The sequence below is a fragment of the Myodes glareolus genome, chromosome 12 (genome assembly GCF_982192425.1).
Source record: "Myodes glareolus chromosome 12, mMyoGla1.1, whole genome shotgun sequence".
Taxonomy (NCBI): domain Eukaryota; kingdom Metazoa; phylum Chordata; class Mammalia; order Rodentia; family Cricetidae; genus Myodes; species Myodes glareolus.
Window position 1 is genome coordinate 28,577,772 of NC_142037.1, and position 13,740 is coordinate 28,591,511.

Consider the following 13,740-nt stretch of genomic DNA (forward strand, 5'->3'; position numbering starts at 1 on the left):
TCCTGACTTGGTTTAGTTGTTTAGATCTGTTTATAACACAGCATTTTCAAATTCTTCTTCTATGGTTAGGTCTTTCGCCATGGAAATCAAATGTTAGGTTCCCTGGGTTGGGCACTGCTGGAGTCTAAGACACTGGGCCAGATCAGAGGTCGTCAGATTTGTAATCTCTCAAGGCAGCTCTTCCTCAGTTCAGTCAGCTTTAAGATCTGGTCGCTGGGTGCTTCCTCAGTGTGAAGCTCATAGCAGTGGTAGACAAAGAGTGTGGAGAACAGGAAATAGAAGAGAGGAGGCACGCTGCCCAGAAGTCCTCACTCTGAACTGAGACCAAAATTAAAAGGTGTAGAAACCCGGGGTGCCCTTGGTGTCTTTCAGGACACTGTTGTGTTGTGGTATGCTGTGGTGTGTGTATGTGTGTTTATGTGTGCAGTATGCAGTGTGGTATGGTGTGGTATCATGTATATCGTGTATTCATTAAGTTCCTGAGGGATGACTGGTCTTTTAATCCTTTTATCACTTTATAATACAGTCAAATCATGTTAAGTATCCTGGTTTACCTTAGTTAACCATAAATTAAGCCATTCTACCTAAGACACAAGTCCCAGTGTGACTTTAAATACTTGGTTACTGGGCATCAGCCTCCAGGTGCTGGGATTGTAAGACTGTGCTACCATGGACAGCTCTGGGACACTCTAGCCTGGTGTCCTCGCCCGAGAGCAGTGGGTGTGTGAGTGTGCCAGAACTGCAGCCAGAGGCATGGCAACCTGTTTCCCTGTGCCCCCAGCACCACTGCCGGAAATGTGGGAAGGCCGTGTGCGGCAAGTGCAGCTCCAAGCGCTCTTCCATCCCCCTCATGGGCTTTGAGTTTGAAGTCCGGGTCTGCGACAGCTGCCATGAAGCCATCACAGATGAAGAGTAAGTCCCTCACTCTGCCCCTTCCCGGTTATGGACAAAGCCCAGCCTGAGAGTCCCACTCCAGAGCTAGTCCGCCTGCCTTGTGCGCTGTGGGTGTAGTCCAGACCGAAACATGCAGTAAAGGCCCTGTGCGACCAAGAGGTTTCTGTGACCATGAGAGAGACAGGTGAAGAGGGGACAAGCTCAAAGAACTCCCCACTGGGCTCTCAGAAATCTCGGGGCATGTGTCTGTAGCAGATGCTCTCAAGTAAAGCTGCCTGCTCACCCACTGAGACTCTCCAAGGAGAGCTAAGGCTAGGACTTGCCTAGGTGCCCAGGCAGGTGTCTTCACAGATATTGGATCAGTCAAAGGCTCCAGCAGTTACTAGGTTCTGGGAAGAGCTAAGCCTATTTTTCCAGGATGAAGCTAGTTCCAGGTGCCCACTACTCAGCTGGTGCATTCTGCCTGGTACCCTGAGATCTTAGCTGATCTGAAAGGAACACCTCTGAGAATTCAGAACTACCCCAGACACTAAGAGAATACGCAGGAACAAGTTTGCCCCCAGTGAGTGCAGGATAACCAGCCTCCAGGCCTCCCAGTCTTTGTGGTATAGCCAGATCACATCACCCTATCAAATACACATCAAGACGTCCTTGCCAAAGTGGTTGTTCATGTGCACTGATTATTCACCCACTCAAGCACATGATGAGATTAACGAGAGCTATGGTTAGTGAAGAAGACGGCAGGATGCCGTAGAGATGGTCAAGTTCAACTTTTCATTCTACCAAGACAGATCTGAGTCTAAGAAATTTTAAGTTAAGCAGAACTCATTTGCAGTGATCATTTTACTACTGAAAGTCTTTCCAGTAGATTCAACTATAGCCAAGAGACAGTCATCTTCTGGGCATTGACAGCAGTGTAGAGACCCTGAACCAAGATGAGGGGGTCTGCATGACCTGCCCAGCTCCACCCCTGACTCTTTTGCCTTGTCTCTGGCAAGCACTCTAGACCTGCCTGTAGAGTGCCGAGGCAGCCAATGGCCTTCTCACTAAAATCAGCAGCAAAACCATAGGCCCAAGAACACAGAGCAAGTACTGATAATATGGTGCTTGGTTGTGTATACACACACACACACACACACACACATTCATACATATGTATCACTTAGTGAAGCTAATTTAGAATTCCATTTTTAAAACTTTTATTTGCTTTTACAGCAGTGGGAAAAGGAAGACAATATAGATGGTCTTCAGTTAGACAGACAGTAGTGTCTTGTACATTTTAACGACCATCCCTTTAAAATAAGTAGGCCAAGCTAGAGTGTATCCCTTCCTCCTAAGCACAGGCTTGCCAGAGGCACTGTGGTCTTTGAAATACTTCCAAAACACAAGTAGAGATTTTCCTGGATTCTATCACAGCAGAATGCTTTCCCAAAGGACCTCGAGGGCTTTCATCTTTCCTCTTCTGGAGACCAGAAGAATCATTTACCTCGCTATCCTTGTAAAGTCATGTAACAAGGCCAGTGAGGTGGTTCGGTGAATAGTGGCGGTAAATAGAGGCGCTCATGCCTAGGCCTGACCACCTGAGTTCAGTCTCTGGATCCCAACAGGAGAGAAGGACTCCAGAGAGTTGTCCTCTGACCTCTACTGTGCGCTTCCACACACACACGCACATACACACACACACGCGCACACACGCACACACACACACACACACACACACACACACACACACTAAATGAGTAATAGATCACCAAGGAGAGAGAAAAGGAGCATTTCTAACAGTGAAGCAGTGTTAGCTATTAGGCTACGTCATCCTGGATCCCTGTCAGTCAAGTGCCTACCTTTTACTCTGCTCCTGCCCCTTCCAGACGCGCACCCACAGCCACCTTCCATGACAGTAAGCACAACATTGTGCATGTGCATTTTGACGCGACCAGGGGATGGCTGCTGACTTCTGGAACTGACAAAGTGATTAAGGTAAGGTGCCATCTTGTTAAGCTTCCTATTGTGGGCTCTGTATACAGACTGGAGGATCTGCGGGCTGCCCATGAGTGCTGTCGAGGGCACACCGTACTCATTGCTCTGGTTTGCGGGATAATCTATGTAGGATATGGTCTTTAAAAACCAATAATACTAGGAACCTATGGAAATGTTCTGTTGTTGAGTGCCTGCAAGGACCTGAGCATTGAAATGTGGGCCTGACGACAAATGATTTTAGTCATAGAACTGGGGAGGCGGGGTCGGGTGTACCCCGGAGGATAGCATGGGTCTCAGTGAGCAAGGCTGTCACAGAAGACAAGGTGGATGACTCCTGAGAAGCGGTGATTGAGGTTGTCCTGTAACTTTCACACACATAAGCACACACCAGACAGGAAGTCGCATATGAGAAGTCACAGGAGTAACATGAACGACAGTACCCAGGATCCACAGAGGGAGGGGCTGCCGGGGAAGCTCTCTGAAGCAGGTGGTCTTGAACTGAGTGGGGCGTGGAAGGCAGGCCTGAGTCAGTCACCAGGTTGTACAGGAGCTTTTCCTGCTGAGATGAATACTCCAGGAGTGTTTATCCAAGCCTCTGAAGCCACGTGGGTTCATGGCTACAACAGAGGCCCAGGACAGAGGAGCCGACTCTGGCATCCTGTCAGGGGGCAGGAACAGGACAAAGTTGTTAGAAATGACATCAAGAAAGGTTCAGCCAAACCATGAGGCCTGGGCCCTTCCTTTTTGATGTCTTAGAGAATTGTTTGATAGGTTATCTGGGAAGTCCGTGGAAAAGCATGTCCAGGGTATGTTGGCCCCTCTCCCCTTCGGTGGATCTGGTCTGCCCCTCTGCTCCTTAGCTGGAACAGCATGTAGCTGCCCTTATGTAGAAGTCGGGCTAGTGCTATATATGTTGGCTTGATAGCTGGGAAGAAAGCAAAGTCCCACTTTGAACCGAGGCCAGTCTAAGTATTGCTCATGCTCAGTACAGTTTCAGCTTAACTCATCCTTGGCATTTTATTTGCTTTTTTGCAGTTGTGGGATATGACCCCAGTAGTGTCATGATATCTCGCCATGGACTAGAAGATGGTTTTCACTAAAGAAACACTTGTTTGAGCCTGAAGTCATCACGGGAGAAGCACAGGATGCCTATGAGCGGGAAGAGAGACCGAAGGCTCCGAGTGAATCTGTGTTCTCCCCAGACTGTGTGGTGAACTAGTGGAAGAGCGCTCTCGGGACTCTTCAGCTGTCCTTACCATATAAAAGAAGATATTTTTTTATCAAATGGTTTATTCAGCCTGGCTGTGCTGCATTGTGTTGAGTGCATTGGAAAATCTGTGTGGGGTGTTTAAGCTTCGGTGTTCCAGCTTTCCATTATACTCCTTGCTTTCTGTGTCGGGGGAAAAGAGAGAGAGAGAGATCTGTGGAAAGTGTTGTGTCGTATAAAACAGTCTCCATGTTTTCTTCACCTCAGCATGTTCCAGACAGAGCCTTTCTCTTCTCTTGAGTCTTCCTTCTCCAGCCACACTCACCTCTCGCTAGGGTGTGTGATTACAGTTTGTTCCGGTGTTCTGCTTTCATGGCCAGATAAGAGTTGGAAAACCGTGCGTGTCCACAACTGGCCTCTTGAGTCACCTGTGGGGAGCAATTGTGCTGTTGGCAGTGCCTGTGACTCCGCTTTCTCGGTCTATTTCATCCACGTTAGGAAATGCTTTCAGAAACTGCTGTCCCCACCATCAGCCCAGACTCTGGTCATGTGACTCAGCCTCACCCAGCAGTGCCTGTGTGTTCTGAATTCAGTGAGGGCTGCTTGAGTCTTTTGCATTTTGGACTTTGGGGATTTTGGGTTTTTGATTTTTGTTTTTATGGCTTTCCTTTATTCATGATATGAAAGACAAGCAAAAATGTCCAAGCTCCAGAAGTGTCTTGAAGGTGCGTCTTTCTACATGGTGTTGCCTCTAATGTGAACATTTATAGCTTAAAGATTAGTACCCTGCTCTCTTTACCGTTCGTATTTAGCTTCCCTTTTAAAACCAGGTACTTAAGCATCTTTATGGGAATGTACACTCTTCTATGAAGCCAGCTGTGATCTAAACAGAGGCACAAAGAAACGAGCAGGGTTCTCCTAGGGAAATCAGTCCAGCTTGATAAGGTGCAGTCCAAAGGACTCACTTTGGAATATCAAGATACATTAAAAGTAGTAGCAAGCCCGTGCCTGGAAAAAGGTCTGTCCAGTCACTTCACACATGCTCCGCCATCAGGAATATCAGTGGGGTTGCCAGGTCAGAGTCCCGTGGGTGAACAGGCTGACTGCTTGCCCTGCCTTTCCGTGTCACAGCTCTGCTTCATCGTCCTCACTCCTGACTTGACAGGTATTTCCTGGCAGGAAGTGCGGAAATGAAATCACAGTCCTCCGCTTTTATTTTGGTTCCGTTCCTAGAAAAGCCATTTCCCCCTGTCATCATTGCCTCTCTTTCTGGAGGAAGCCACGGTAGCCGGACACTAACAACCCAGAGTGCTTCCTAGGACACAGCGTCCTGGAGTCCCTTCTACTGCCTGCACGGGGAAGCAGGGCTGCTGTGCTCCCCCCACAGCCACGCCCCTGGCAGCTGTGCTGTGAGAGCAGAACTCTGCACACACTCCAGGAAGTCGTCAGCACTGGGGTTTAACGGCCCCTTCCGTGAAATGCCACCTAGGTGTGTTCTCTGCGTGATCGCTCCTTCACATCCTTGAAGAGGGACTCAGAGCTAAAATATTCAAATATCCATGATATGGTTGATGCTAGAATCTCCAGCCTCTTGGCAAGTTGTAGAGAAGTCAGTAATAGAAGTGAGTCTCCGAACTGAAGCGTGACTGCACGTGGGGAAGGAAATACAGTACTAGGAAAGCCGAGGCTCGGGCACCCAGCAAGCCTATGTGGATTTCCGCTCATGCATGGATAAATTCAGACTCCTGGGAAGTGAATTACCTTCATTAGAACCCTTTACATTCTTGGATGGCCCTACATACCTCTCTAGTCACCTCCCAGCTACAGCGCATCCTGAAGAGTCCCCAGAGGTTGAACCTTCACAGTGATAAAAGTCATGGTTGTCCACCACAGATTACCAACGTCTCCATGGCTCTGCCCTTTCCTATTACCCATGTGGCTACGGAATCTGTTGAAAGGAGTGCATCAGATCAGCTACATATTCACATAGTAATGCAGTGTGGATGCTTGTGTCTGCCTGGTGTTCTTGACCCACAGAGAAGTGTGTGCTGGCGCTGATAGGTTTCCAAGCATTCTATGAAAAAGAAGACTTTGTCCATCAGACATGAACACTGGCACGGTGCTTGGCTTGTGTCTCCTCTGAGCAAAAAAAATCACAAGTCCGTCTCCCCCTTAGCAAAAAATGATTTTAGAAATAAGTACTTGGGATTTTGTGTCCTTTTATAAAAGGTCAGTCAACATAATGTGTTTCTCGTTTAATTGTTTGAATTATTCATGAAATTACAACATTGGAAGGGAATCTTAAGATCTTGAATGTCCTAGGTTAGGCATACCGGGCTGTTAAATAGAGCCACGGTAAAAGGAAGAGAATCTCAAACACTCAAGAAACTGGCATTTGCTGTTACCAGTGGCAGCCTGAGTAGACGAAAGTGACCCCTTGCCTGAGGCAGGAAGTCTCTGGAATCAGGTTGGATACCGTTTTGAGAAGATTTGACTTTGGGTGTCTGCCTGTGGTTCAGAGTGGAGCATGTTTACCCAAAGGCAGGTAGTCCTGCTTACCCCTGTATTACCCCACCAACCACCCTGGGGACAAAGCTGAATCACACATTCAGGGCTCTGAAGTTCCCACCGCCCTGCTGGCTAAGAGCTACTCCACCAAGTCTGGGCTTACGACGTCTGTCCTTGGGAGACACTGCCTCAGCATCTCAGAGTCACGTTTCTAAAGTGTACTGTGGTTTTGTTCAACATCAATCCTTAGAAAGCTTGAATTTCAACTTCAAAGCAAAAAAAATATCTCGTAACTATGTGTCACAGTTGGTTCACAGAAATATTCATTAATGGGGCCTTTGGTTTTATTTTTTCTAATATTTAAATATATATATATATATTTGTATATGTATGAGTTTATTCACTAAGATTTATATTTTAAAGCAAAAGAAAAACATTTTTCCAAAGTGCTCTTATTTTTCTTTCCTTTAAAATAATGTTGGGGTTCATTTTTGCTGGTATAAAGGTAGATAGACACTCAGCACCTTCCCGAAGTGACACTTTAGTTAATGGTTTGTCACCTTTTCAAGCTGTAAGCCCTATCAGGGAATGTCTGTGTGTTCTGTAAACTGTAGCTCAGCTTGACAGCCAAGAACTACCCACCAGTCTTCAGGGGATTGGGTCTACATTTTTGCCTTTTCACAACGGGTTCCCACCAAGAAGCCTCAGGGCTTCCACAGGCAGCAGTGCATGTTGCCAGCATGAGGTCCTCCCTTGTACTTCCCACTCCAGAGCCTGTTGTCTGAAGGCTTTGAAAAGGAGATCAGATCTCTGAGTGAGGCATGAATTCCACCAGAGTGCTTCCAGTCCCTTCTAGACCTGTGACTCTGACTCTATGAATGTTGCTTATTACGAGACCAACCTAATTGTCACCAGCCACAGAGCCGACCTCACTCAGGCATCTGAAACCTTTCTGGTCTTTTCCATCTAGGACCTAGTAGGTGTGGTTTTAGAAAAAGATGGTGGATGTATTTGTTAGTACTATCTCATTTAAGACACCTTAAAGTATTTATCTTTAGGAGTTAAAAGGATCTAACTGAGGAGACAAAGTGTTTAGGAAATTCAGATTGGTTCAAAAGGTAGGTTTCAAGTCTGATTTAAATATTTATGTTTTTTTCTTGGTTCTTTGAGGTGTATGAGAGGGTGATTTTTATTTTTAAAGGGAAAGCAGTTTAAGTGTACGCGTCTCATTGTTTTGATGGATATGGAGCCTTTCGTTCATAGCATATGCCGGTGTGAAGTCTGGACCAAACACTCAACGTCACCATTACCCTTGTTCTGTGTGCGCTTGCGATTCATGCCATTTGCCTTGTCCTGTAAGTGGTTTTTTCAAGGTATTGTCGTTTTGGGGAGGGAAACAATCTTACATGGCAAGCGTAAAAACTGTTACTACCTGAACAGCAGGGAAGTCACTAACCTCACCCACCGCCATGCCTGCCCATGCTGTATAGTAACCAGGGACTTGGGCTCTTCTCTTTGCACAGCTGCCACCTAGGGCCCACATCTGGATGTGGCTGCCATAGGTTTGTTACTTTATGGCTATCTTTTTTCCAGAAAAAAAATCGGGAACTAGGAGATTAGGCAAGGACTCGGCAAAGCATGCTGTAAAGCCCAAGCCTAGAAGCTGGAGCAGGCATCTCCACGGTGGCTCTAGTTAAACCCCTCTGGCTCTGTGCCCTGTGCCACGGGATTCCACCAACCAGACCCACCACTCCTGAGCCTGGCCTAACGTGATGAGGTGGTACCGAGTGAGAATACTCTGTGACATCAAGATGACTGTACCCATGCAAATGTTGCTCGACACTGTGAATGTTTCTCTCTCCTTGTTTTCCCCTGTACTGATCTCCAGCCTCTCGTGTATGTGCAGCCTCTGCCAATGTACGGCTCTCAGAGCAGTGGCCTCTGTGACTCAGAATAAATGTCCACACATCTGACTTCTGCCTTGGTCCCATCATTGTCAAATGTAGCTGCATAAACCTAACAACTCTTGTTGTTTCCACCCTGGTGGGTTCTGACCCGTCAAGGCAGGGTGGGAAGTTTTCAGTTCACTCTCCACCTGGCTGTGTAGACCTCAAGAAGAGTTGCCATCGTAGGTAAGCCATTGTTGGCCAGCCTGTGCTCAGCACATGGCTGCAGCCGTGTGTTTCTCTTTAATATAGGGTACATTTTCTGTGCACAGGATAATTTCCAAGTGAAGATCAAGAACCTGAGTGTAAACAGAGTCAGGAGCCTCAGTGAAAACCCTTTAGGTCCACCTTATGGAGAAGAAGATAGGTACAGAGAAATAAGCCCCCCCCACCCCCCCACCCCCACCCCCCCCCCCGCCATAAGGAAAAACTCGGGAGGGGTGTGGCAGAGTAGCCTTATCACTCAAAAGCCCCTCTCCCTGTCCTCCCTCCCAGCACCGCCCATGCCTAGCACAGCAGGCTGCACAGGTTTCCTCCCGCAGGAAGGAATGAGGCAGTAGACAGATGCTTCCAGCCGTGCCCTCCTGCTAGCCTGGTGTAAGCCCTCCAAGCAGGTTCACGCTGAGAGCTTCCTTCTTCAGTGTTCCCTGCAGTCGAGCTGCATGGATATGGCTCCAACTGCATGGAGAAGCAGCCGAGTTTCTTCCACTGTGGGGATGGGGCTCATTCAGTTTACCTTCATCACCAAAAACTTATGCCAGCAGATTTGAAACTCACCGACTGGTTTTGTTCCAACTTTGAAGTTACAAGAAAAATTGAAATATAGAGTTTTTTGTTGTTTTTATTTTTGTTTGTTGTTTAAAGTGCATAACCCAAAGGCCAGGTGGTTCTTGAAGCTTTACAGCCAGGCCTTGTTTAAATTGCCACTGAGAGCATGTGTTGTCTTCCAGAGACATGCGTACCCAAGCAGTATGCAGCCTTCTGCCTGGGTACAGAAGCAGCTGTCCAGCAAATAGCCTGTGGGCTCCGGAGTCCCCTCAAGCCGACAGCATCCTATCTTATAAAATCAAATAAATGAGGAACATGCAAGGTCCTGGTGCTTTGGTGGCGTCCTTGGGGAAGGAGCCTCATTTTAGGCCTCTCATCCACACCCCTGGCGTTTTCCTGTTGCTCTTGGCCCTGCACTGGGTGTGGCCTGGCCTATCTCAGTCCCACATCAGATTTTCAGAACTCCTCTTGTATTGGCCAGATAGCAGCCAGGGCTGGGTGGTTATAAAAGGGACATTTGGAGATAGTGCCATTGTCCTAGTACCCAGAGGATACCAAAGAGAAGAGACTGGCTTGTGCACAAGGCCGTGTTCTCTTCAGACCCAGTTCCAACCTGCCAGACCAGGGAATGCTTCCAAAGAGGAGCAAGGTCGGTCGCTGCCCTTGAGTTGCTGTTGTGGCCAGTTGTGGCCAGTTGCGGCCAGTTGTGACCAGTTGCTGCTCGCACGGGACTTGGTCAGCTTCCCAGACATCCACCACCCAGGTAGGAACCAGGGGCAGCTCACGTGCTCAGAGGACTCAGCAAGTTCATCAAGATAAACGAGAAAGGGATCAAGATGAAGGTTCAGTCACATCCAAAAGCTCAGCCAGAACAGCTGAAGGAATCACCTCCCTAGGGATTCTAGGCTCAGTCAAGCCGAGGAGAAAGTCCTGTCCCCAGGTGACCTGGCCAGGTGGGCACACCATTAAGGCCAAGTTGCTGTCCCAGCCCTTTATCGCCTGCTTCATTACCAAGAAGGAAGGCACAGTGAAGAAAGCAACCACTGAGCAGTGAGGTTTCTGCAGATGGGCCGAGGAGTGTGTCCCTTAGCCTGGCAGGGAGCCCTGGCGTCTCACCTGGGAGGAGGAGGGGAGCTCAAGAGTGTGTGTCTGCAAAGGAAGGGATTTTCTTTTTTAATGGTTTGACTTCTTAATGCCAAAGATATCAACAAGCAAACTAATGAAGTGGGGCCTTAAAGCATTCTCTGTTTAAAAATAGCACATGTAAGCTGTTCAGAATTGATTCCAGGAAGCCTTTCTCTAAAAGCCCTGAGCGTGGCTGGGTTGAAAATACTGCGTGTCAGAGCTGGGAATGTGATGGGTCCCTGTGTCCCCCAGGTTTCTGGGCACCTGTACCTGGATCAGCTCATACCTGAAAGATCCCCCCTCTTTCTGCAGCTGCTAGTGACGCCCACACTCCCCAAGTAACTCCAATAAATGCATTGGTTTCCTGCCCTTGGCCCTTCTATTAGCTATCTCTCCCTGATGTCCTAGCTACTCTCAGATTCTGGCCCTGGGCTTCATCAACTGGTGGGCTTTACTTCTTTTTAAGAAAGAGCTCCCCCATCTTCCTTGCATCTCTTCTGCATACCTGGCCCATAGCTAGAGGCAACACTCACCTGCGTCTGCCCTGCCTGTCCCTGTCCCTGCCTGTACCCTTGGTGCCCTGTTTGTATGAGGTCACTGCCAGCTCTCTGTGTTCCCATTGGACCCCAGAGCAGCATCTCCAAGTGGAGCGTGTTGGGGAACAAAGCAGACCCCTCAAGAAGCCAAGAGCAGAAGAAAACCAGGGGTAGCCAGGCCCCACAGAGGTCTTAGGGTTTTAGAAGAGAAACCAGGGGTAGCCGGGCCCCACAGAGGTCTCAGGGTTTTAGAAGAGAAACCAGGGGTAGCCAGGCTCCACAGAGGTCTCGGGTTTTAGAGAAAGTTCGTCTAATCCAAGGTGGGCCCTCATTTTCTAAATTACAAATAAAAGAAAATCATTTGTTACAGAAAACTTAAGCTGTGTTGAGTTTTAGAAAAGGAATCTGGAACTTTCTACTGGACTCCTGAGACCACAGGTGACCACTACTGGAGTTCACTCAGCCCTCTAGAGCCCCTGGCCAGACAGACACCAGCACTGGTCTGTGCCTCCTCTCTCACATGGGGCCAACACATGGCTACATGCACAGTAACTCAGATGTCAGATCCCAGCAGTGGCCTTCATAGACACAGAATATGTAGATACAAGTTACTGTTGGCATGTTCAGGACGGTAAACTTGCAGTTTAAGAAGCTGGGGTCCCGGACAGGAGAAACTGAATATTTTTTCCACAAAGAAAGAAGAATTGAGAAACTCAGAGTCTCAACCCCGCCCCCCACCGCCATAGCTTCAATGTCATGTGACTTTCCCTAGATCCTCCTTCTGTTCACCCCCGCATAAAGGGTAACGGCGCACCAGAGAAACAAGCCCACCCAAACCCAGTGAACCGGTGAGTGTAGTGGCATTACATATAGGAGCGTGAGAACTTATCAGCAGCTATACCACAGAGGTGCTCCCGCACCCCATAACTGTTGACTGATCTTGGAGGCTGTGGAAAGCTCAGAACCCCTCCTTCCCCAGGAGGCGATGTTAACGGAGCCAATTGTATGAGAGTCTCATGTAATTAATCACACCTGCTCTGATTTCATTCCATGCCATTTCATGCCCGGAGGACAGAGTTCACACATAGTCTCCCTGAGAGCCAAGAATGTCCTTTTTGTGCACATGACAGGACGCTGTCACTATTCTAGTCTGGCGAGCCCCTAAGCTGGTTGTAGAGCCATTTTCTCCTAGTTGACACCCTGAAAGGAGAAAGTCATGTGAGTCCCCAGAGTCACAAGACCTGGCCCCAAGGTCAGAAAGGCAGCAGGATCTGCTGGAGAGAAGACTCCTGCCACGTGAGCTACTAACAAGGCTTGCAGGGAGCTCCAGGGGCAGCTTCTGGGTCTTTACCCAGGCTAGGCTGGGCTTTTGGGTCCTGTGGCTGTTTGAGTCACCCATGCCCCATGAGTAATTCCAATAGACTTGTTTCTTTGAGTGTGGTGCACGGATGTCCCTCCCCAGGAAAAGTCACACCACCAGGTCTCTGGAATGCAGCCAGGACCAATGTATATGCCTTTTTCTAGAGGAATGTGGTTGGAGCAGAACGGAGATCCTAGGACCTGTGTGTACTGTTTAGAATCTGATACCTGACTGGGCCTGGCAACTCTCGCCTACAACCCCAGCACTCAGAGAAGTCTACAGTAGATGGCTCATTGATCTGTGGCCAGCCTGGTTATCTATTGACGCCCACCTCAAAAAGTAACATGACCCCGGATGTCTTCACTTGTTGGTTTGGTGCAGACGGTTTTGTTCTGCCCTGCACGTTTATCATGACAAGGAGAGCGAGGTCGAATGGATTTCCTCTGTGCTGGAGCTCCGTGGTTAGTAATCCCACCTCCATTTACCAATGCTGGAACGAGCAGCTTCATCTCCCATGGCGTCATTCCTTGGCATTAAATCTGCTAACACACGTTAATTGGCAACACTTATACCTGAAGTGTGTTCAAGAGTCTCCAGAGCGGTGACAATAGCCTCTGGGCGGACATGGCCTCTTGTGCCTCATTGCTAACACTGTGGTGGCAAACAGTGCCCAGATGTCTGGTATATTCACGTGCCCACTGAGGGTTTACATTTCCCACTTTGTGGAGGTGCAGAATGTCCCCTCCTTTCCAGGTCATCCCAATTCTCATTTCCTCTGTGCACCTGTAATTTCCCAAATCCTAGGTGCTGTTGAGGCAACTTGGACCTGCCCCCCATTGTCTCAGGCCATATGCAGTCCCTTCTACCCTGAAAATAACCATGCTCTCCAGGACACAGAGACACCCACGGGCCTGCTCTTGGCTGTGCACAGGGCAGACTTGAGAGCAAAGCTATGCATGGGAGAAGGCTCTGCCTTCCGTGTCCAGGCCCCTACTCCGTGGAGAGGAAACAGCTCATCAGTCCAGGTCACACTGGCTTTAGGTCATCCCAGGGAGATTCAAGCCTGTGGGGCTGTGTAGACATTTTTAAATGAAGCATAGTGCTCAGCCATGAAAGGCTACAGTGTCACTGGAGTGTCACCCAGCCAGAGGTAGAAGAGAAGTGGCCGGCCAGGTTCACTAGGGACCATAGTTTAAGGAGAAAGAGAAGGCTCTCTGAGGTACAGGGCCGGCTGGGGCTGTAAGTGTCTGAGACAAGCCCCCGACACAGCCTGGCAAGGACTCTTGTACATGTTTCTCCATGATTCCACATCTTCCTGAAACATCTTTCCCCATCAAAGTTAGACTTGGATCTAGTACTGGGTCCCGCCCTCTCGGTAGGAGGCAAGAATAAGCAATGAGAACAGGGGCTAACAGACAT

The 13,740-nt window shown here is 48.6% G+C and overlaps 1 protein-coding gene across 1 annotated transcript in view; it reads left to right on the top strand.

Moving 5' to 3' along the window:
* The window catches only part of Wdfy2 (WD repeat and FYVE domain containing 2), a 131,581-nt gene extending 123,022 nt beyond the window's left edge, over positions 1 to 8,559 (top strand). The window contains exons 10-12 of the mRNA XM_048421708.3: positions 782 to 912; positions 2,763 to 2,871; positions 3,907 to 8,559. Of these exons, the coding sequence (XP_048277665.1) occupies positions 782 to 912; positions 2,763 to 2,871; positions 3,907 to 3,936 (270 nt within the window). The 3' untranslated portion in view covers positions 3,937 to 8,559. The remainder of the gene's footprint in view (positions 1 to 781; positions 913 to 2,762; positions 2,872 to 3,906) is intronic.
* Positions 8,560 to 13,740: the final 5,181 nt, after the last annotated feature.